The sequence below is a fragment of the Eulemur rufifrons genome, chromosome 5 (genome assembly GCF_041146395.1).
Source record: "Eulemur rufifrons isolate Redbay chromosome 5, OSU_ERuf_1, whole genome shotgun sequence".
Taxonomy (NCBI): domain Eukaryota; kingdom Metazoa; phylum Chordata; class Mammalia; order Primates; family Lemuridae; genus Eulemur; species Eulemur rufifrons.
This window is the reverse complement of record NC_090987.1, coordinates 36,385,730-36,411,425: the sequence shown is the minus strand read 5'-3', so window position 1 is coordinate 36,411,425 and position 25,696 is coordinate 36,385,730. Positions and strand designations below refer to the sequence as shown.

The 25,696-nt window shown below is 41.2% G+C and overlaps 1 protein-coding gene across 1 annotated transcript in view; it reads right to left on the bottom strand.

Annotated features, from left to right (window-relative positions):
- CDH2 (cadherin 2) overlaps positions 1-21,619 on the bottom strand; it is a 211,072-nt gene extending 189,453 nt beyond the window's left edge. Inside the window, exon 1 of the mRNA XM_069468503.1 lies at positions 20,888-21,619. Within this exon, the coding sequence (XP_069324604.1) occupies positions 20,888-20,947 (60 nt within the window). The 5' untranslated portion in view covers positions 20,948-21,619. The remainder of the gene's footprint in view (positions 1-20,887) is intronic.
- Between the last annotated feature and the right edge of the window lie 4,077 nt (positions 21,620-25,696).

The window sequence follows — 25,696 nt, the reverse complement described above, 5'->3', positions numbered from 1 at the left end:
GACTCATTAAAACAAAATCTCAAGAGATGTGCTAGATAAATCTGTAAATTTAACAAGTGCCTGTGCTGTATTTGGTGGCCACATCTCCAGCCCATAACCTCCCCAAACCTTTCTGAACTCCAGACACAGCACAGCTACCTCTTGTTCCTCGTCATCAAGTCTCTAACAGCCTAGCAACATTTTCTGTTCTTAACAATCCCATGCACTCCACTCTTTTGCTTGAAAACTACACTTTCTTCATTTTGGTTTTGTTTTGCTTTTAATGGACATTACCCCATCCCCAATCCTTCAGCAATTCTCCTCTTCTCCACAATTCCTCAAGGGTGACAAGCAGTCACCAAGTCCTCTCGACCCACCAGGGTGAAATTCACGCTGGTCAGAGGATCTGAACTCACTTAGTGCCGCTCTGTGCTCTCGAATAATCAGCTCACCTATCTTGAGTTTCAATTTCCTCTTACAAGTATTTGCTCTACTCTTCCCAGGCTGAAGATCGACCTCCTTGTCTAGAAAGGACAGAAGTGTAATAGGAGTTGAGGAGTTCTGCTTGCCTGTGAGTATTAGTCTCTCTGTTCTGGTTCTGAACTCGCAGGGACATCACTTTTTGTTCTCGTTCAAATTTTTCCACAGTCTCAATACTGTGAGCTTTAAAGCCCTGAGTCCACCACTCCTTTAGGTTCCCATCCCATTATTCTTTTTTATAGTCATCCTTGGTCCCTGGATCTGCTTTCCAATTTCCTCCCAGTCACTCCTAAATCTAAGCTCTTAAATATTCCACGTGGAGCCACAGTGGACTGACTCTTCCAACCGCCTTGGCTCTCCACCTTCTTCTTCCTAATCGAGATCATTTATGATCACTGGCTAAAAATGTCATATCTGAAAGCAGCCCAAACTGAAGGGAACCGTTATCTTTTCTTTCTGGCTCTGAAGACTCCCCTATAGAAACACAGACTTATGTTGGTTATCATACACGCTTAAATTTAATCAATTAGATGTTTTCCCTCAAATCATCAATCTCTTCCTTTTTTCCTATCAGATGGTGCATGGTCACAATCTAGTAACAATTCGATTATTGCTCATAGATTATCAAATGCAGTCAACAAAGCTGAAACCTTCTTTTACTTTAAAATGTTTGCTCACCTTATTCAATGTGGAAATAAAGGCAATAGTGTGTATTTATTTGTGGTTGAGACGGAGGGCTATGCAGCAAACCTGCTTAGGTTTAAATCCTGTCTCCACCCCCTACTACCTGTGTGACCTTGACAAGCTACATAACCTCATCCATGCCTCACCTTCTTCTGTAGTGATAATAATAATAACAACAATAGCTAAAAGTATGGGCCACACAGAATTGTTGTGAAGAGTATAAAGGGCTTAAAAATAATACTTTATGCATCACAAGGCAAGAGTTAGCTAGTGTTACTCTGCTATTATTGTTTTTGTTGTGGAGACTTTTATCTCTTTCCTCTGGAGTACCTGAGAAATATTTTAAAAGAATTTTGTGAAGTAGGAATACCACAAAGACATCAAGTTCGAAAAAAATAAAAATTCATTCACAAACATGGACAAAAGAAACACAAGTGGAATTCCTGTCATAATATGTGATTTGTGGGTTGTGGGGGGGAGTGGTTGTGAGGGAGGTAACTATGCTAATACTTTTGTTAAGCGGTTGTCTTCCAAATGATATAAGCGAATAGAAATAGTTAATGAAGACGCTGCTGAAGTAGTTAGTTGGGTACATGGTAATAGAATAATGAAACTGTCCAAGACCAATTCAGCATGGCTAACTTTTTTTATTTTTAAATCCAATTTATCACCATACAATTACGTTTGCCAGATTCTCTACATGTCAAAGGATTCCATCCATGATGTTGGATGCTATGTTAAGAAGACTATTCAACAGCTACTGCCCCTCTTTCAAGATTTTCTGTGTCAGTTATGCCACCGATGATACTATGCATTTCACATCCCTGAAAACATGTTTAAAATGTGCAGAAGTTTAGCCTTGGACGGCCAAAATGTTTTCATTTTGTCATGTACCATTCAGGAGGGAGCTGACTGCTTTCCGTATGGGTTCCTTACCTCTTTCTTGCCTTCACAATGTGGTCTAGAACAGCTTAGGTGCAAAGAGCACCTATCCAAGGCTATATACATTTGCCCACTTTGACCACCTAGTGATTTCCATCTTAGCTTCTACTATCTCATTAGGATGTGTCCTTGAATATCTCCAGTACCAGTACTTTTACTTTTCTGATTGCCATTTCTTTTAATCAAGTAAAGACAAAAAGAACAGTTAAATGATAGCAATGCTGCTGGCACAGGAACCTGACAACGCTGCCGATACTGAACTCTTTGCTAGAAGACATCACAATACAACGCCTTGATGAACAAAACTCTGGATCCAACACACAAAATGTGGTTTAGGATGTAACCTTCCCAGGAGTAAAACCTATCGAAGTTTAGGACAATAAACAAACATACATCAAGTGATGTCCACGTAGGTCTGTGCTCAATCCCATATCTCCTCCCCCCAAGCAAGAGAGACTTTCTAGGAATCCAGGCTTCCTTGAATGGAGTCTCAAAAGATAGACAGGAGCTTACCACGAAGTGTACTGGACGTTCAATGTAGTAAGCAGCAACAACACACCTACAGATTTAGTTGGCGTGTAGAAGTATAACATTATCATTACATAGCGGCTCAGGCAGCTATCCAATTAAACTGACATGAAAAGTTCAGGAGTGCCTAAGACAATTCCAGGAGAGATGGCCAGTCCTGGCTTTGATTGATTCTACCCCACCAACTCATTACACTCACCAGAGACTGCAACATGCTTATATATGATACTCAAAATGTCATCAAACAGTATAGCACTTGGCATTAGACTGTGTTTAGAATCATCTTTGGAATCAGTTCAATAAAATACACTCAACATCAGTGATTGCCAATATTTACTGAGTGCTTACCATGCACCAAGAAGTGTGCTACAATGCTTTCCATGCGTTATATCTTAAGTCAGTCCTCACAACAATGCTATGAGGTAGGTACTGCTAGGAGTGTCATTTTGCAGGCAAGGAACAAACTTTAAAGAAACTTTCCTAAGTCATTTAGCTCGTCAACTTAGGGATGGTATTCAAACCAGCACCAAATGGCTTCAGGGATCACCCTTAACCCAACCACTAAAAAAGCCATTGGGAAACATCCACATACATTGACACATAATAGCTAACTGGCTAAGGGCTGAAAGTTGTCCAATATGAATTGAGACCAAATGAAAAATCTGCCTGCTCCCATAATGGATTTTCTCCTAAAAATATGATTCTCATATATGATATATGACATGATATATGTTAATAAAATAATTTCAATGCTTCTTTTCTCTATATAAAAAAAATTGGAGAGAAAAAGACGTCTGGTCAAACTTTCTCAAAAATCTTGTTTTTTAAAGTCACCTAAATCAAAGCTCCAACCCCACCGTTAAAATTTTCTAAAAATACACATGGGAAATTATCAGTAAACACCTATCATAGCTAGTGTGTTAATTTTTGGTGGCGATATTTATGAGGGAGTAATTACAGTCTGTAATGAACTCTGTATACACTTTCTATACTCAGGAATCCCTTGTGTCCATGTACAATTAGGCCTGTTTCATAAAACCTAGAGCACAGCTTCACTTTTTAAAAATGGTTAGAGATATTTACAGTCCCCATAACTCTGATTTCAGTTGAACAGCTGGACCTGGTGATGATTTAGCTAATTCTGAGTCCTGATAAGATAAACACAATCCAATTATAACATTATTCTTGTGAGAAGAAAATAACCTTCGTGGCACAGTTTCCAAGAAATGTGCAAGAGCGAAAAGGGGGCACTGCCAATAACGTCAGAGTTCAAAGCCATTTGTGAACTTGTTCTGGAAGCAGCAGCCCATGCAATGGTGTCCCAACAGATCAAGCAATAAAGAAGTACGTCCCCAAGCCCTGCATGCCAACTGAGAGGTTGCACAGCTAATAGCATCAGTTCTGGCTTCAGCTCAGGGGCCATAAGGACTAGCATTTTCCACCCGTGAATATCGTGAATGACTGACATCTGGCATTTGGATCATTCCACTCTGTAACTCTGCTAACCCCAATATTCCCCATGCTTTCCACTGCACCAATCAGTCATACCCCTGAATGGCACTTCTCAAAGTATGATCCAGGGAGTGGCTCCCTAGGGTCCCCAAGATCCTTTCAGATCTGCAAAAGCAAAACTATTTCATAATATCATAACATTATTTTCCCTTTCCACTCTCATTCTCCCACAAGTGTAAAGTGGAGTTTTCCAGAGGCAATGTGATAGGTGGTATTTTAACAGAGAAAATGCAGAAGCAGATACAAAAAAGCAGCTGTCTTCTTATTAAGCCAGACATTAGAGATTGTAATAATGTAAAAGTGCAATGCTACTCTTCCCAGTAATACTGTTTCCCCATTTTAGAAAATATAGTAATTTTTTTCATAAAAATTGGTATTTATGTTACACATGTAATGGGTTTAATATTTTTAAATGAATTAATAAATATTATATAATTTTCTCAGCTTAACTTCTCTATGGTAAGCAATGACAGACATTACTCACATTTGGAAAGCTCACTGGAGTACTTACTAATTTCTGAGCGTGCAAAAGAATCCTGAGGCTAAAGAAGTTGGGAGCTGTTGTGTGAGAGGAGAGAGGGATGGAATGAACTCACCTGAAGGCTGCATTTGAAAGAACAATCTGGACAGCTGGTGCCCAGCCCTGTCCCCTACTCCTCCCACCTGGGAGTCACAGGCCCACAGAAAACAAGTGTGGTGATCTCATTTTCCATGCTGGGAGTTCACAGATCCCCGGCAGCATTTGGCAATGGGGGAGGGGGCAAGTCTGTGGAATCCGGAGGTTCTGGGATGCAGTTTTAGCAATGGGGACATGCCCACACACAGAAGCCACACCCTCCAGCCTACTGCTCATCTGAACTACGGTGGTATTTTCCTTTCCTCTCTGCTGACTCCTCTGGCTTACACCTCACTTGGTTCAGAACTCAGGCAAGGGGAAGACGTCCTATTTATTGGGCTCTTTCAAAGACCTCAGCATTTCGTCAACTATCTGGGGACCTTGAATAAGGAAGGAGTCCAATGCTAGGGAACAAAATATTGATGGAGAGACTGGGGCTTCTAGCAGGGGAAAAAGGGTGCTTTATTCAGGCCCTGCATATTTTTTAACTTGGTGGTTTCCAGCCTTGATTGTGCAGAGTGGTGGCTGGTTTTTATAGTGGGGCAGGTGGCTTTTAACATCAAGAGGCTTTAATTCCCAAACCACAGGGTATTTTGATCTTGATGCATGACCACAATTTAGGGTGGTTAAATCTCTAGGAAAGTGGTTGTTTAAAGAGGCAGGGCTTAGAGCAAAAACAGGGGACCTCAGGAAAGGCCACAGACTTGGGGTCTCAGGACAGAGGCAGATGCACAGTGACTTTAGCCAAATGGTGAACACTTTGGGCAAGGGCTGCTGCAGTGTGGCCTTGACAAGGGTCTGAGGTTTCTTAGGACTTCTGGAGGTGCCCAAGGACCCCAGCCTGAATAAGCAGAGCTACAGAAAAAAGGGGATTATTTAAACATTTAAACATCTTCTGCCTAAAAACTAGTGAGAACAATATTTGGTATTTTTAAATGACACTGAGCTTAAGAGCCTGAGCAAGGATCTCACTTTAAATTATTAGTGCTGAGAGCAGCAAAGGATTGGCCAACTCAAATTTTACTCTGCATTCTGGGGCCAGGAGGGCACATCTTGGATCCTCATGACTTCACCACAGGTTCAAGGGTTTAGCCCCCACCAAGTGCTCTGGATGGTCTTTACAAACACAGGAGAAATCTTCCCTTGCAGATGGCCTTCTTTGACCAAAGCAACTCCACAGCAAGTGGCCACTGTGGCACGGGACTGCAAACGCCTGCTCCCAGGACGGTGTTTTACCAGTCATGCCACCAGCCCAAGCCCCAGCCCACCTTGGTGACAGCACTGGCCTGCTTCATGCAACGGGCTCAGAGGGAAAGGCTCAAAGGGAAAGGAGGTTTGAATGTGCTGGCTGCAAACCTAAACTCAACCGGGAGAGACTCCCAGTGGGAGGGTGTTCAGCATGTCCTATTTACCATCTGGGGAGGAGGGGATGCACTCATGCATACAGGGTTTTCTTTCAGAAAGCTGGCATCTGAGATACTGCCACCTTGGTACAAAATTCAGACACGTCTGATGGGCCCGGTTGTTTTTGAGGTGCTTTTCTTTCTCATCTAGCATAAGTCAGTACCTTCAAGTCTCCAACTCTCCCTTTGAAGTCTGTCTGGTTCAAAGGTCGTGGATTATAGACAAAAGGCTTAGACTGACTAGCATCCAGGAAAGGCAAAAACAAAGAACATCTTCTCCACCATCAGTCCTTCCCCCAGATAGGAAGGCTGTCTACTGTGGTCTTTGGAACACTACAGGCAGGCTCTGGGAAACAATTTAGCCTGAGATAACTCTTCCAGGAGCAGGGACTGGTTTGCTTTCTAACTAGGTAGGCTGTTAGACTATTGCTGTGATCATCTTGCAAGTCCCATTAGGTTTCGGGACTCTTTAAAAAGTAAAGCTATAGATCTTTTAAGACTTCATGCAGTTGGGAGCAAGACTACCCTAACAGACCCCCATCTCCCACTAGAGGAGTGGAATCCTTTCTCCCTACTTCCACGTAGCTACATTGGCAATAATACTCTTGACCTCTGTCTGCCTCTCTGCAGAATCTGGATGAAACAACTGGGCTTAGAGAGTCAGGCCCTTCATCCCCTTTGCTCCGTCAGGAGCCAGCCTACCTCTGCAGGTAAATACTGCCACGCTTATATTACTGGGCTTCTAGGGCAGAATCCCCAGCGGGGAGGCCAGCCCTCATTCCACACTGTGGAAGATGGGAGGCCAGGGGTAACTACTTCTCGGATCTGAAACACTCAAGCCACATTCCCTGACCTTAACTTTATCAGTAATAACGGTAGTAATTCTGGTTCTCTATCTGCTGACTCTCTTGTCTTATTTGTCCAGAACTTAGCTGCATAAGAAGCATTATTGTTTAGGTCCCTTCAAAAATAACAAAATTATCTACAAAGTCTCAATCTTACTTAACATTTAAAGGCCAAGGCTAAAAGATCAAAAAGAAGTCAGTGCAAATAACACTGTGATACCACCAGCAGGGCCACAAGCCTACTAGGATGCCTCTTAGGAAGGCCCGAGAGCCACGTGTAGCCCTGGATGACTGGGTGAGCACGGGTCTGGCCTAAGCTGGCGTGAGGTCAGGAGAAACAGAACAATTCACAGAAAGAGCCATCAACCACTCATCAGATACCTGCACCTCCATGTCACCACCAAAAAGTTACATGGCCAGTGACAGCGATCATCTGCTTCCTTGGTAGCCTATCCTGTGTCTGGCTCAATCTTTTAGATTTTCCCATTCTTAAGGTCAAAGTTTGCTCCCTGAAACTGAGATTCTTTAAATCCTCATTCTAAAGTCCAAATCCTCCTTCAGGCAACAACCCTTCAAAGTCTACAACAGATTTATCTTGCTCCCACTGGGTCCATTCTTTTACAGACTTCCAAGAAAATGGTGAGTGTTAGAGCTGTTACCAGGGAGGGAAAACATTGTCCAAGCCCTGGCCTGCCACCTCCTAGCAGTGTGCCTGCACGTACATGGTTTAAGCCGGGTTCCCTTCAGACACTTGTAAAATGGATAATGATAATAATGACTATTGTAGGGGACTGATGTGAGGATTACATGAAAATACAGGTAAAGTGCTTGGCCTGGCACATAATAAGCACTCAGTAAATATTAGATTTAATCACATGAGTCAGCTTTCAAGAAAGTTCTGAGTCCTTGGAAACACACCTTCATACAAACCATGACTGCAAATGTCAAGCGAAGGAAATGGGCAACAGCAAGGCCAAGCTACAGACAAGTTAAAAAGTTCACCCAATAGGCTCCTGTTCATGCAAACACTTCAAGGAAGAAAAAAAGGCCAAAATACATAGTGAAACATTCTCAAGCTCATTAGTAACCAGGAGAATTCAAATTTAAGCCAAAATGAGATACCATTATGGGGTCCACCAGATTGTTAAAAATTTTTTAAAGTTTGATAAGTATCCTAAAAGTATGTGAAAAATATATATAAATAGTGCTGGTGGACCAGTATGGAAAACACAATCTTGCATTACCTACTAAAGAACATATGCACAGCTTCCATATTCTACTCCTTGGTACACACCCCAGAGCAGATCAGTATTCCATCACCAGGGAGCCTGCTAGACATGCAAATTCTGAGGCTCCACTGCAGACTTACTGAATCATAAGCTCGGGGAATAGGGCCAGGAATCCATGTTTTAGCAAGCTTTCTGATGATTCTCATAACACTCTAGAATTTGGGAAACACAGCCCTAGAGTTTCTCTGGCATTTATACCCAGGTAGCACGTATAGGAATGTTGATAGCAGCAAACATCTGAAACCACACATGCAAATCCATCAACAATAAACCAAATAAGTAAATTGTACCAAATTCATAGCATGTGATCCTCTACAGCAGTGAAAATGAACAAATTATAGCTACACAACTCAACTGAATGAATCTTACAGACAAAATGTTGAGCAGAAAAAACAAATCACAGCTAAATACAGGATAAAATACACACATATGCATTATATATTTATATATCTATGCATGATGTATTAATATATACATATATAAAGACATCTCTCCATATATAAAGAATATATACATAGATGATAAAGCTATAAAAGAAAGCAATGCAATGAATAAAGGTTAGAAAAATCAGGATAGTAAGGACAGTAGTTATCTCTGGGAGGAAGCAGGGGAATTGGAACAGTACTCTGGGGAAGTCCAAGGTAGTGGCAATATTCTATTTTCTTAACGTGCCTGGTAGCTATACCAATGTATTTTAGATATTTTAATCATATTTTAAACTGTATACACAACTTTACACACTCCTCTATATGGACCACCCTTCACAATAAAAAGATTTTTAAAAAAGAGTGATCCTTATACTCAGACAAAATAGAAATTGATGTCAATTTGCTTTAGTTTTTTTTAACCTGAATTCAAATACATATCAAATCGATGACATCAGGCCACTTGCATATGAGTCCCAGCTCTGTCACTTAACAAGATAACCTTGGACACCTTAGTGAACCTAATCATGTTTTGGTGTCCTAGTATAAAAAATGGGTATTTTTTTTTTGAGAATTAAATGATTTAATAGATGTAAAGTACTTGGAAGAGTGCCTGTTACATAGTAATTACTCAAAAATTTTAAAAAAAATTATTAGATTAGAAAGATACTAAGTTAATTGCAACATTTCCTTCATCTAATTATCAGTAAACCATCAATATCTATGAGAACAATGAATTTACCTTCACTCTGTGTTTGCGGATGCTGTGCTAGCATCAGCCAATATAACATGACACTCAACCCTCTCCTCTACTGGGTCCTCATCATCATGGTAAAAGTATTCAGAGGCTGAGAACCTGGTTCTAGGCTAGTCTTAAAACACACATACACACACACATGCACACATACTTGTGTACGTGCATGTGTCCTTACCAGGACATTGAAGAATTAAATCACAGAAACAACAGACAGGTCTTGAATACACCAGAATAGCTCCCGTCCAATAACCTGTTATGTCCAAATCAAATCACTGGCACAATAACACTCTACATACATGAATCCTTTTCTCTAATTATAAAGATGATGGAATTGTATCAGCCTAGATAGCATCTGTTAAAATTGAAGAAGGACTGTTTAGAATCTGTGCACTCCAATTGTGGTTTCCAAGTGTAGTCTAAGGAGCACTGGTGGTAGGGAGTCTATGGAGAGCTACAAGTTATTGGCTGTAATACTGAACATAGAACAAAGTCTTGCATGCAGAAAGTGCTCGAAGTTTTTCAAATAATTGCATTATCCCTTCATTGTGTTTGTGTAAAACAAGGGCAATGACTAGGACTCAAAATTCTCAATTAAAGATCCAACATCTTAGTCACTACATGAAAGTATTTTTAAGTTATATACACAGATGCACACACACACGCACACACACACACACACTTACTTCCCGCAATAACCCTATGATAAAGATTCTATTATCCCCATTTTACAAATTAGCATACTGAGGAACAGAAATGTCAAATATATTGTCCAAGTTCACAGAACAAGTGTCAGAGCTAGGCAACCAATGCCTAGGCTACTAAATCAGTATAATTAAACATAGAAAAATAAAAGAGATCCAAAAATCTACAGAAATGTTGTATTTGATAAAAGAAGCATTTCAGTTCAAAAAAACAGAAACTTTGACAAATGATGATAAATGTGTTACTGTGTGCGTGTTGTGTATATAAAATCTGGGGGAAAAACAAAGCGAGGCCTCCTACCACACAGAGCATACAAAAATAAATTTCAGACAAGTAAAATATCTAAATGTGAAAACATAAACAGATAAGTAAAATCTGAGATAGCATGAGGTTTGAAAAACTGTCTTTGGAGGTGGATGGGCCTCAATTTATTGGCCCACCCAAAAAAGAGTAGTATTCCAGATATACATCATATATATGTATGTACTTTATTTATGAAGAACCAAGACTTAGGAAAATAAGGAATCAGAATCTTGACAATACTTATTAAGTACGTAAATACTAAAAAAAAAAAGCCTGTTTTTTTCAAAATGCTTTTATTTTCCATCCTAAAATGTTATAAGCAATCTTCAAAATAATTCATCATTATCTACATTTAAATATACCACTATCTCCCTTTAAAACATAGCTCTATCAAGAAGGCCTCAAAAAAAGAGAAAGATCATAAACCAAATCATGGATTTAACTCAGTTTCATTTACAAGGTACTTAACTCTAAATCAATTTGTAAATTAAATCAGTGGTTATGATATTCTCCCCCAAATGTTCTTATTTATTTGTCAAACACAAAAGACAGAACTATAAATAAAATTTAATGCCTGAAACACAAACACTATATGTTAGCAATTACTTTTATGGTAGAAAAACAATGTGCAGGGGCAAAAGCAAGTGAAATACAAATTATATATCAATAAGCTAAGGCCACACAAAGAGTACAATCTTTTTAAATATAGTAAAATAAAGTCCACATGTGTAAGAACATAAATAAATTGGAGCTGCCTCGAAGCAAATAAATCCTTGGTGGGCCATTACCTATGGAATTTGATTCCTTAGTCTTCATCATTATGCATGGAATCCTCCACCTACAATTCTAGACCTACTAAACAACCATTATAAACAGAGAGAAAAAGCCTCTAGAAAAAAAAGATAGATATTCGGACAAGTATGGGCAATCTGCATTCCTCATGGCAAACTCTCAGATCTTTAAAAAAGGTATACAAACATAAAAAAGGTCTAATGGTACCCAGATGTATGTTGAAAAGCCAGAAAGCTAGCAGTTTGTGGCATTATAAACCCCTCAATGTAACCTTTTTAAAATTAAAAATGAAAACAAAAACTCGGAAGGGCCTTGTTAAAAAGTGGGTCACTAGTAAGCTCCGGGAAGATATTAAGAAGCATTACTGAAATGATTAGGCTCTGTTAACACCTAAATCTTCTGATTGAAAACTTCAGGTCAGAAAGATATTTAGTTCTTTGCCTCCACCCCTCCTTCTGATAAAAGGAAGGGCAAGAGAGACTACAACTTAGACAATTTCAAATGTCTTTGACTTTTGGCTGAAGCAATATTGTCAAACTACCAGAACTGCAGAAACAGATATCATGGTACAAAAACCCACAAAAGGTATTTAGTGGCCCAACATCATAAATGTGCAACTGACCTTTAGCTGCAAAAAACAATTAATCTTTCATTTTTAAAACTACTTTTCAACTTCCTTAGCCTCCCAGATATTTCTATAGCATCCATGAGTCTTTCCTAATTTTGTGACTATTACAAATATACATAACACAAATACATGGATGATTGTACATATCGAGCACAAAATGCCAGACAAAAAAGGGAATATGGTATATGCTGTGATAAAGTACAAATAAGCAAAAATAATCTATTCTGTTAGAAGTTAAGTAAATAGTTACCATGGGGGGATGGTTAAAACTGGAAGAGGCTGCTCCTGGGTTGCTGGTAAACCTGTGTCTTGATGTGGTGCTGATTAAATAACATGATCAGTTTAGGAACATTTAGCAGGCTGTCCACTGATATGTGCAATTTCCTGTATGCATGTTATGCTTTCATAAAGTAAATGTGTGTGCATGTGTGTACTCTGAATTTTGAACTCCCTGTAATATAATACGAGGAAGCAGGATATTAGAACCCAATCTTGGAGGTGTTGACACCAAATGGACTCCACCAGGGGTGGGTGCCAAAGGAGCTAAAAAAAAAAAAAAAAAAAGCCCAATATTTTGGCTACACAAAACACACTTTCTTTTATTTACTGAACCAGAAAGCCATAAAGAATGAACTTCAGACTTTGAATATTTGTGTTAACCAATTAAGACAACAAACGGCAAAAAAAAAAATTAAAGTGGTCACCGTCTCTAGTTTATTAAAGATGTATGTTAAGCAGAGGGAGTGGATTATAACCCCTTTAAACTTAGTAAAATTAATGTTGTCTTAGTTATTTACTTCAGGTTTCACTTAATATCTTCCCAACCAACTAACAGACATTCTGTGCAAGATTACAGTCAAGCCAAGTGTATCCGCCCACCAAAAACAGGTCAAGTTACAAATAAAATAGTCTAGGCTTTTCTCAGCAGCAAACAAATCACACAAAATATTTACAGGAACCTGTTTGTAGTGGGTCATTTCAAGACGTGGACATAAATATTTTAAAAGAAGCCCAATAACTTCCCTTGTGAGGGAAAAAAGATAATTCAAAATATTCAAATATGGAAATTGTTTGAACATTAATTATTAAAATGTTCCAAAAATCAGTGATGAAATCTATTGCATTTATTTTCGCAGTGAAAAATGTATAGCCTGTGGCCTGTGAGTGTGTAGGCTCTTAGGAAGTATTTTAGGTTCCAAGATTCACAAAAACAAAATTATTTTTGAGCATTTATCAGCATTTTATTTGTTGATCAAGACAACTTGAAGAACTTTTTAAAAGTGAGCCTGAATCATGTCTCTAAAATTTTTTTTCTTCTTTCTTCAAGAGATCAGATGTAAAAAAAAAATGAATGAGAATCTTAACCAAGCATTACATTTTGGCTTCAGATGCCAAAAGAAAACAAAATGTTTAAGGCCAAGATTAAATCGAGAGAGTAATTCAAAATTTAACTATTTAAAGAAAAGAAGATGTATCAACTCAGTAGAGAGGATTAAAGCTCCTCTCTGATGTTCCTTCTCTGAGTATTATACAGAAAGAGTCACAGACTGGTAGAGGGACAAAACCATGTGCTTTGAAGCCAAGCCCAACTTTACTATGACAAGACATGGTTTTATTCTGGATTCTCATAACATTCGAAATGTCTGAGTTTCAGTTTCATCCTCTCTAAAATAGGAATTAAACCCCCATCTCACAGAATTATAGAAACAAATAACTAAAACAATACAAGTTTTCTTCCCTGAAATTAAAATTATTTAATTTTTAAGGTTTAATAATACCAGGCATTACTTTGAAAACCCCTTTGAATATCTGGCAGCAAATACCTAAAGTTTCAATGGTTTTCTCTGGTGTAGCTGCTTTTCTGAATAATGTGAATAACCTACTGACAACTGCCAAATATAAAACAAATAGTGAAATCTCTTAAAACTGCAGACCTAGAAAAAAAAGGGCAATGCTTCCTTACTGCCCTCACTGAAAGCAGTAACATAAAAGTCCAATATTTAGTGCAACAGAATAAAGTTAAATGAACTCAAAATGTATTTTTGTAATGAGGGGAAACATAGTCATTTTATATTTCTAGTGCCAATAATTTCTGGAATAATACAGACTCTAAATTATGTACCTTTTAATTTACTTTTTTTAAAAAACTAATACCTTATTTCACCAAAACATTAAATAACATATCAGAATGTGGGGACAATCTGGATACACATGTTTTAAATTATGTTGTTCAAGAATTTTTTTTTAAATTACACAAAAACCAGTATTAAAATTAAAATTAAAATTACAATATATAGTAGTATGTAACACCATTACTTACTTATTTGTTTATTTATTTAAGGTTTTAATTATAGGTAGGTATATTTTGTGAAAGAAAACCTAAAAACAGATCATGGATCAAGCATCTCTCCAAGTTTCTCTATTATGAACCACATTATATTTATAATAGCACCTCCTTTTAAAAAGCTCAAGCTATTTTAAAAGCGTTATACAACTAATTCTCCCAATGCTACTTGGAAAAACTCAAGTTAATTGCTTACTTAGTCAAGGCAGTGAGTAGACCAGAAAAATCTCGTTCCTATACTAAATGTCCTTCTGCATCTCAAATTCCAGATACTAGTAAGGTCTATTTTAGATTATGCTTCCACTATCAGAATAGATTAAAACTTAAATATTCAATCAGTCAGGAGAATGTAAGAAATGTCACAATGGTTAAACTAACTAGCATACTCTCTCAGGTACAGAGTACTCCGCACAATGTGGTCATTCCATGATGTCAGCATGGAAACTTATCCATTATTTAGCTATCCATCAATTCAGCCAATCTGCCTTTGGACCTACTTACAGCTCAGCCTGCTATAGGTTGTTCTAAACCTAACTTTAGATTGTTCTAGTGTTAGGTTAGATTACCTTCACCTTATTTCTACACTGATTTTCTATTCTTCAGTTATATCTTATATCTGTGGTCTTTGTCCAGTTTATTCAGAAGCCTGAAATCTCACCGTTTATTTTGGTTGTCCTTCTTTAGCTTTTCAAGGAGCATGACTATCCCCCAACATGGGGTGGTTTAACAGTTATTTTCTTAAACTGGAACTAACAGAACTAAAATGTTTTGTTCCACACAGTAGGGGTTCTGGAATCTGGATGTACACTGTACCATAATTTATTAAATCATTTCTTACTGATGGACTTTTAGAGATCAACAATTTTTTGTCATCACAAACAATGCTTCAGTAAATATCTTTGTATAAGTATCTCTATCATGTGTTTGTCATGAATACAGGTATACCTGTAGAAAAATAACTAGAGGATGACTTTTTAGGACAAAGGCTATATTTTTAATGCTGACCCCCACCACTCAATTCAATGGTTCTTTCTCATGGAGGTTATCTTCTCTCAAAGAAATATGACAGCAAGAAAGTAATAAAATACATAATTTTATACCTAGTCATATTATACTTACCTTCTATTAAGCCTAATCCCATCCCCCAAATAGTCTACTTTTACTGGTAAAGGTAGCATAGTCAATGAAAAAAATTTAAGTTTCAAAGTCAAGCATATAAAAATTACAGATGTCGTCTAACCTATCATTTATGATAAACATGGCTAATAAACCTTCAAAAACCACAGCCTATCACTCCAAGTACCTGAAAATCCTTACATATTAGGTTGAAAATTAAAGCCATTCCAAAACCTTTCTAAAGGAGATATATTTGAGATATTTTTAAGTAGCCCCAAGAATCACAGAATTGAAAAGTCTCTTAGAGATCAACTAATCCAACCAGGTTCAAGATTTTACCGTTGAGGAAAATGAGGTCACGAGAGTTTATGGGAAGAGACCACATCTGGACCAAATTAGAACCCCAGGCTTCCTGCCCTTGACACTAGCTCTTGCCCTTGGCACTGCACAAGGACAGATCATGTGCACAGAACAAAGTTATTATTACCCCTGGTGACCAAACCACCTTTCATGACACACACAAAGGAATTAATCAACTACTGACCGACACTTCATGTCAAACTGTACTGAATGTTGCAGGATACACGTATACAGATTGTGGTCCTCAACATACGTATTACCAATATACTAATATTTGCAACGCAAGGGCTTGGGTGTTGTAAGTACAGTTGGAAGCGCAGACAAGGAGGTGCATTGACCACTAAAGACTGAGTAACAAGGAATAAAGAACACAGCAGGATTTATGTGTACCCTAAATTTTCCTTTAAAGCACTCTATTATAACATAAATTACAATCTTTAAATGCACATCTTTCAAGAAGTCTCATTTAGCTTCTGAATTCACCTTGTTCTGCCTACTTTAAACCCATCACTTTATCTATGTAGAAGACATAGCTTTGAACTAAAACATTAATTGGTGTATACCTTTCCCTTGCCATGAATAGCGTTAATTAAAACTTACCTATATTTAGTTAAATACAAAGACTAGCACCTGCTCAAATTAACTGATATAATTTTCTGAAAAATTAAAACAAAAATAAATTTTTAGTAGGAAAAAAACCCCAAAAATGTGAGGCATAATGATTTGTTGGTACCAATTATGCTTCAACTTACAGTTCTTAACCCAACTTGAAAATACTTAGGTTCTACAAGGTGTACTGATGTTGGGAACGAAGTACTTATTCAAATGACAAAATCCAAATTCCAAATCTATCATATTTTTAAATGGTTGATAAAACTTACCAAGAAGTCTGAGCAGTGCTTAAACTTGATTACTTTTTGTATTTGAGCCAAAAGAACAAATTTGAATAATGTTAACTTGGAGAAAATAGTAGAGTGTATATACAAATACTACACTTCCTAAATTTTTTCTTTAAAAACCACAATTCTAACTTGAGATATCTCCTTGAAAACAGGATGGGGATTTTAATCACTCAGGATTTAAAAAAAACAGGATTTAAAGCAAGATTAACTGTTGCTTTAAGTCTTGACATTCCCCTATTAATATCCCTAAAGCTTAATGAAGCACAAAAGATTTAAGAAGTGAAAATTTTTAATGAAAAAGAAAATTCAAGAGTTTGGTGCAAAATACTGTCCCCAAACAATCTGTTCCAGAAAGACTTTAGTCTCTATATGTATAAAATAAGAAATATCTAAAAAGAATGTCCTTTTAAAATCTCAGTCTGAACTTCTAGAAGGAGATCAGGTTAGACTTCAATGAAAATATGACACTGAGAAAGTACACTTTGTATGTATATTCTAAACTTGTAATTGAGGCCTAAGATACATATATATTAGGCTTAATATATATATTTAATATTTAAAAATATTTTAGGATATATAAAATATTGTTTTTCAAATCACATCTAGTACATTTGCAATGTACCACCTATTAGTAATGACCACATGTCCCAAGAAAAGGGCAAAGAAATATATAACTATGTCCAATAAATAAAATAAACTGTGAATACTAAGTTAATTCTCACTTTCACAAGAACTTATGTTTCAAAGATACATGAAAATGAAATAAACACTGAGAATAAATATGTGCTTCATACAAGGAAGTTATTGAATCCTAGATGTTCCACATCCTAAAACAAAGCTTCTTTTTTAAATGTATGTTTCATATGTTGAATATTAATCTCTTTAAAATCTGTACTTAATAGGTGAAAAACGAATAAGGTTTATGCATCTTTTTTCCAAGGCCCTCATCTAGGGTTGAAACAAGAACCTATGTGATAAGACTATGAATCCAGAAATTCTATGAACATTTAAAGTACCGTCCTTGATGCCTCATAACCCATACAAGTGTATTCAAATTAGAACAATGGGGCTATGCAATTAAAATGAGAACTAGAAAAACTAAATGGATTTCTAATATATTAACAGGGTCAGTAATAAAAGCAAAATTGATTTTTTCCAAATGGTAAACCTATGCAGGTATCCTAAAGTCATTTGTACAATTTAAAAGAAAAGCTAGTCATAACTTTGTCATATAACATTTTATCCCTTAATCAGAGAAGTTTCATGGTCAAATTTGTTTTTTTATGTAAAAGGCAATGCTACTATCTTAAATCAAAATGACAAAGAATAGAAAAAAATCTCAAAGCTGAGTATCATAATATGCAAAATTGACTAGAATTATATAAATCCAAGGAACAGAATAACTAAATTAAAACTCTCAAATGAAAATAAGAAACACAGACACTTCGGTTAACAAAGGGAGAGAGTGCTTTGAATATTCAATTATATTTAACTGGTATGAAAAAACAATGTGGCTCAGTATCTGCCCTAATAACCTATACATTCTCTTTTCTAAAACTATGCGCTGCTTAGTCTAGCCTGAAAAAAACTAGAATTTTAATAGCAGACGACTGCAGAGGAACCAATTTCACCTTGCAGATAGATCTTTGTTGTTACTGGTGTGTAAAGCAGACCATTAGCACAAAGTCATTTCTAATCTCAGTTGTACAATCCACATGGTGCACTTAACCCTAAAACTCATGTTGCATAAACTGCTCTGCTTCCACTCCTAATGACCTTCCAAATGATTCTGTTTTACTGCTTGACTTGCACTCATGAACTAGACAGCCGAATAACTTGATGACAAAGTTGTAATTTCCCCTTTCCTGAAGGTTTATAAAAGTCAACATCAGTATAGAAGAAACTGAGAAAGAACGAACATACAATGGCAAACATAAGCACATTATTTGACATTTATAAATGGTATTTTAAAAAATGTTTAAAGAAAAAAAAATGACATCCAAAATTCCCACCTGACTTCAAGGCGGATGACTAAAAGAGACAATTAGATTGCTCCAGTTGCAAAACAATTAGACTGCCCATGGTATTCACAACCAGCAAATCTCTCCTCTCCTAACTTCACTGTACAGTATTCAATTAAAACTTACTTTTAGATCAAAAAGTTAGTGAAAATAAGCAACTACGGCTGGACGCACACTCTGAGGATTTATTGTCTATATACAAGAGCACCCCATGTCCAAAAATCAATGTTTTTAAAATTAAGATTTTTTATTTATGACATCGCCTTTTAAAAAAAAAAAAAAAAAAAAAAGGTCTAGCATACATAGGATTCTTAAGTTTGCCTTGCCTTCCCCTTAACTTCAAACACGGAAAGCAGCACTTTTTCCTTTCTTCCCCTTCAGCCTAACCTCTCTAATAAACCCCATTTTTAAAGAAGAAACAATAAATGAAGTGACAGGAGGTGAAAGAATGAGGAGTGTGCGCTCTGAGAATAAAGGGCGGTTTTATAGCAGGAGGTACTTTTGTTAGCAAGTGACTGGCAGGTCTCCTCCCCCAAGTTAGAAAGAATTCCATCCACTCTCCAAAACTGCAGAGGCCAAAATGTCTAGTCTAATAGTTCTGAAATCCCAGAGTCAGGAGAGAGTCAGGGGAGGGGACTGGCGAGTGGGGGAAGGGAAGAGAGAAAGACCGGCAGGAGACGAAAAGAACAAAAGGAGAAACCCAAGAAAGGAGAAAGGAAGGACGGGACCAAACGGCCTAGAAGCCAAGGGTAGGGAGAGAGCCACAAAGTGGAAGAGCACGACCCGGGGAGGAGAGCTTGGAGCCCGGCAGGACTGGGCGCGCCGCACCATGGCGCACCATGGACAGGGCTCGGCGCGGCCGCGGCCCACACCCCTCTAGGGGGTGGCGGGAGAAAGCGCGAGAGACCGCGGGCGCCAGCCCCGTCCCGCCCCCGGCGCCCGCAGGCCCCCAGCGGCCCGGTCGCGCCAGGACCTGACCCGTGAAGACCACGGAGTGTGGCGATCCGCACCATCTGTCCCCACCTCCAGCGCAGCTGCACTTCCAAGCCGCGCCCGCACTTTTCGGGACTGCCACCTGGCGGGCCAACCACCCCCCAGCTGGCGGTATGCAGGAGGCCCCCCGGAGGAGGATTTTCCTGCCCCGTGGCGTGGGTGGACACGCCCCTCTCCCGCAGCCTCGTCGGGACCCCACCGCAGGCGGGGGCCAACTCGAGACCCAGACACGATCCTAGCCCAGCGCTGGGGTCCCGGCCGAGGCTGTGCGGCGTTGCCTCCAGGACCCCGCTGGCGGGCCCGGAGGGGCCTGGGGGCATCCCCCAGCAGGACGCTGCGGGAAAGTTGGGACGCCGGCAGGGCTGGGGACCGGCAGCACCAAGCGGCGAGGAAACCGGCGACCTGACTGGAGCAGGTGCTTCCTGCCGCGGAGGAGCCTCTCAGTCCAGATTCAATGAAAAGGCTCCCGGGAGCTCTCCCGAGGGTGGGAAAAGTGGGACGGCTTCAGGCGAAGGTGTCCCTGGGACCTAGGCAGGGCACAGGCAGCCGGACGGAGGCAGAAAATTAATACCCGCGTAACGGAACTTCTCCCTGCCCGACGGGGTGCTGAGCGTGCGGAGCCAGGGACTGGGTGCGGAGGCGACGGCCACCAGACTCCTTGGGACAAGGGGGTTGAGGTTTTCTTTCCAGATAGAGCCGACACATTAAATTGTGAGGGAAAAAGAAAAAGAGGCAACTCTGGGTTGGGGTAAAGACAATAGGACAGTGGAGCCCTTGGGCACCGGGAGGCGCGCGGGTGCCAGGGTGGGGTGGGGTGAAGGCAAGTCCCGTAACTAAGACACCAGAGTGAGAATTCCTACTGCAAACTCGCGACCCATCTCTGCAGAAATAAAAAAATTGGAGCAAAGTGCAATGCGAGGGGCGAGAAACCCAGAAAACTGCAAAACCTGGGAGTTATCTTGCCTCACCCTTCTGCTGCCTAGGGACAACCCCAGCGAGTTCGCCTGGCCCCGAAGGAAGAGCACAGGGGGCCCGCGATCGGCCCCCTCGAGCCCCGCCAGGAAAGGCGCGATGGACCTGCCGGCCCCGGCAGCCCTGCCCCAGCGCCCGGGCCGAACCTCGTGCCTGCGCAGCTCCCGGCCGCGCGGTGCGGCACCTCCCTTCCCGGGTGCGCAGCCCGGCCCCGCAGCGGCGCGGGGAACAAAGGGACCCGGCGCCGCCCGCCCCACCCCGCCCGTGGCCCGGCCCGTGGGGACTGCCGCGTACCTGAAGCAGGGCCGCCAGCAGCGGCAGCAGGGTCCGCGGCGCTCCCGCTATCCGGCACATGGAGGCGGAGAGGGGCCGAGCGAGGAGCCGGAGGCGGCGGCGGCGGCGGCGGAGGCAGCGGCAGCACCAACAGCGGCGCGGAGAAACGGCTCCAGGCAGTTTCCACCCCCTTCCCTTCCCCTCCCCACCCCACCCCCTTCTCCGCTGCTCTCCTCTCCCCGCCAATGGAGAGCGAGCTGATGACAAATAGCGGGCCGCGGAGTCCGCGGGACTCGCACCAGGAGTAATAAAACAGACCGAGAGATCAAGGAGCTGGGGAGGGGGCGGGGGAGAAGGGCGGGCGAGCGCGCGCGCGTGTGTGTGTGTGTGTGTGTGTGTGTCTGTATGTGTGTGCGCGTGTGTGTGTCTGTGTGTAGGCGGCCGCGATGGCAGCGCAGGCGGCTCTACTCCGGCCCGGAGCGCAGCGGAAGCCGCGAGGGATGCGGCGCCGGGGACCTTGGCCGGTGTAAGATGCGGAGGTGGAAGTGGAGCGGATGGCGCTCCCCAGGAGCTCCGCAACGCGAGGTTTCGGGCTCGTGGTTTTGCTTCCTCCCGGGTCCCTTCTCCAGGGCCGATCGGGGCAGCCAAGAGGCCGGGGATAGCGCCGCGGGGAGGGCGCTCCGGGCCGTGCGCGCGCTGCGCCCACAAAGGGCAGCAGTCCCACCGCCCCGCGCCTCCGCTGCTTAAGGGACTGGGGGCCGCTTCTCTGCTCCCCTTTCCCGACCCCCGGCTACTTGGAGACTGTTCTCTGGCCTCGGCCGCGCGGGGGTAAGGCGACGGGCCGGTGCGGCCGCTACCGCCGCGGCGACTCCTTCCCGCGCAGATGCTGCTGCAGCCGCCCCTGCTGCCCTGGCGCCGGCACCCGCCCGCCGGTCCTCGCCCTGCGCCGCTCACTCGCGCGCGCCGCTCCCCGTCGCCGATCGCGCACCCCGCTCGGCCTCCGCCTGCGCGACCTGGGCGAGCCGTCGCCGCCGCCGCCGCCGCCGCCGCCGCTCTCCCCGCGCTCGCCGCACGCGCTGCCTTGCTGCGCGGCCCGCTCCCCTCTCCTATCCCCTCCCGCCGCCGCCCTCGCCCCCGCCTCCCTCCTCCGCCGAGCCTCCCCGCCCGCGTCGTGGCCAATCGGAGGCCACCAAGCTGCGGCGGTAGCCGGCCGGATCCACAGCAGCCGCCCGCCCCCGCCCCGCCGGAGCGCCCCGTTTTTTGCTGCAGCCCGCGGGGGGTCGCCGGAGGGAAGCCTGGGGTGAGCCGAGCACCGCCCTGGCAGGTGGAGGGGCTGCGGGAAATAAAATAACTTGCGCAGGAACTTGATTGGTGGCAGGTTCATCTTTCGTGGGGAATGTGATGGAGATTAGGAATTGGCGTGGGGTGGGAGGGGTGCTTCCTTGGGATCCTAAAGCATGCTTCTCTATTTTGTCATTTTTTCGAGAATGGGTTATTTTTCCGGCCAGGGACAGACACAGCAAACTAAGGACGCAGGCGAAGCCCATCCTGGCCATTGTTATCTGAGGCACTTGCCAAGAGCCACCTGCGGGCGGGGACTGGGACGGGGACGTGGGCGGGGGCGGGCGGAGGCTGCGAATCCTCTTTGCTCGCACCTCGCCACCTCCCACCCTTGCGGATGTACTGGAAGAGCCCAAGTTTTTGTGTTCTTGTTTTGTTTTCTTTTATCACCACTGGGAGTTTGAGAGTGCATGTTATTTTATTTAAAGTCTCCTCCTGTTTTATATTTCTGCCCCTTAGTGGTACGGTTCACATTTTTTGGGCTTTTGGGTTTCAGAGACTTTGACTCCCTCCTACACCACCCCCAACAACAATCAAAAAAGAGAGAGAGAAGAAGAAGAAGGGGGGGAAAAAAAAAAAAACCTAAAAGCCAGAACTCGTGAAAATTGGCTTATCTAAAAGATAAAACGACTGATACAGAGTTCTCACCATATAAAGCATTTTTGCTTACTCTCTTTAAGGCATGAACTTGAGTGCAACACAGAGTGAGAAACTTTACAAGTTTGGGTCACAAGCATTTGTCGAATGGAGGAGGGGTGGGGAGCAGTTGATTGATTCTCGAGAGGAAATACGTGTTTTCTGAAAGGTACTTTTTTAAAGGTTTTCCAGGTAAATAGAGAAACTCGTTTTATCTAAGGGTTTCAACACTTGGGAGGTCGGTGAACTTCGTTGCAGTTATGAACATTTTGTGCCTTTACTACTTACTCGTCTGCTTTGGGTAACTGAAATATTAACCTTTATTGAATTTGAGTTTCAAGATACTGATCATTTAAGAATTTGATGATGAACCTTTAAAAATCAAGTACTAATTCCTCCACATAACTGATGCAGCTTTTAATAATGTACTATTGCTGGCTAGGCTTTTAAAAAATTTAATATTCATAGGGAGGTTTATTCAATTTTAATTAAAACATAATATTGTAAGTCTTTTTTTATGAAACTCAAAAAATTTCCTGGATCTTCTTTCTTCTCAAATGAATAAGAAAGGTTATGTTAATTAAATTTAAAAGATGAGATGAAAGGCTCGCTAATATAGTAATCAGAAATGCTTTTCTCCCTCTTTCTCTTCTTTTTCTGCTAGATATTATTGTCACACTCTTGCTAATGAGCCTAAAAGTTATCTTTGCAATAGGGTATTTATAAATTCTACTTTCAGGGAGTCATGCTTAATAATAGTAAAACATTCAGCAGCAATATGGAGAGATGTTTGTTGTATTCTGAAGTGGGATTTATAGACATCATTTCCAACGCTAAGAATTAAGCTGTGATCCTGGACATGGGATCTTAGTTGCATCCTCATCACTCCCAGCAGTAGCCATCAATGTTTATTGCCATTCTGATTAATTTAAAGGTAGAACACATTTCAGCATGAATAACTCTATTGCTTGTTTGTATTATTTGCTTGAAGCTTTAAACATCATGTCCCTTATAAATTAAAACCTTATTAAACCCTTATATAGCTTCAAAATCTGCTTTGGACTGGCTGTCAGTCAACTAATTCTCTGATACTAATAATTTTTGATCCTTTGGGTAAGCCCAGCATTTTTTTTTTTTTTTTAAATTCAATTTGAATGCCTCTCACTCTTCACTGGTTATGAATTGTTTTGGAATCTTGCCTAATGTAACCTGATCAAATGGTCAGCCAAATCCTGCTAACCAGCCTTTGATTACAAGAAGGAATAGCCTAGTCTAAAACCATGTCATTGGAGACTTTGTGCCTCCCTTTGATGTTAATAAAAGTAGATCTAGTGTTAACTGTGGCACCCAACATAGCTTTACTCCTATAATATGATACTTAAGATTATGTAATGAGGCCATTCAATTTTCTGGACAGGTGGTGACCGAACCCTCAGATTTTTAGGCCCTGCTCAAAGAATTGTCTCTCTGAAGACTGGTTTTGTATCAGCCTGTAGAACTCCACAGATGCAAGGGGCTTGTCAGTGACCCATAGAAACAACCAGGCGGTATTGATGGTAGGGTAGAGAGAAACAAGAAAAAATAATAATAATATAAATTAAGACTGGACTCATACACCAAAAATCAATCTAATTCTTGATTTCTGACTTACAGGGTGATGCTGATTTACTACAAGAGGTCTGCAAATGTGTATGTCCACAAAGCATTGTGGAAAGACTCAATAAATGATGTGCCCTGCACACGTAGCCAGTTTGTATATGTATGTAGAGGTCATGATTCATTTCTAAACACTCATTTCATAGTAAAATCATAATTTTGTTCTGGTGTGTCTTCTCAGACAAGAGATGACAAATGTACAAATTCATCATGTGAGTGTTTGTGTAAAGGGCTCTCACTTTGGAAACAAATGCCAAACAGTAGGAGTCTGGTCCTTCTAGTCAGTAGCCTTCTCTCCATCCCCCACCCTTGCAGACACATGCCTCCAAGGTAAGACAGGATCTCAGTGGTCTTTGTCTCTGACACTTAGCAAAGTGTCCTTCCCAAATATTGAATGAAAACCTCCTCCTCCGCTCTTCCTTCTTCTCTTCCAATCTTCACAGCAAGCTACGATTGTCCCTTTTCCCTTACCAAGTACCCCTCAAATTCCATTTATAGTCCTAATTACTCTAGTGTACATCAAAACTGACTTTCCCTGGGTAATATCCCTTTCACAGAGGCATAGAATGTTCTAGGTGAACAATTAAAGGTGGTTTATGCAACTTCGTCATTTTACAGATAAGGGCACCCAGAGGTTTAAAAAGGTGCACAAGGCCACCAGCTGGCAAGTAGGGGACCCAGAATGGGACTCGGGTTCTCTTATTCCCAGTATGTGTCTTACCCTAGACTCTTTATCTTATCCTAGGGAGTCCCTTTAACATTAAAAAATTCAATTACATGGGATGAGAGGGAGACTTAAAAAAAAAAAAAAAAAAAAAAGCAGCAGCAGCAGCAGCAGAATGCTTCTAAGGATTTCTCCACTATTTTTCCTCAAGTTTTTTGTTCCTCTAAAGTATATTGAAACTGGGGACATTACTCTTCTTTCTACTGATCTCAGTTTTCATGTGCCTGTCTTAGCGTGATCATCTCGCATTATTTAATGTGACTCTGGCATTTACAGATCCGTATCTTTGATACAACCTGCCTGCTAAGCATAAGCTGGCCACTCACCTAGTATTCAACCAGAGAAGTAGTGATCTGATCCAATACTAGAAGAAAAACCTGGCTATTTTTTTTAAAAAATCTACTCTTATTTGGAGATATAATTTACCTTTTATTTTTTCAATATTTGAAAATCAAACTCAATGTCTTCATGGA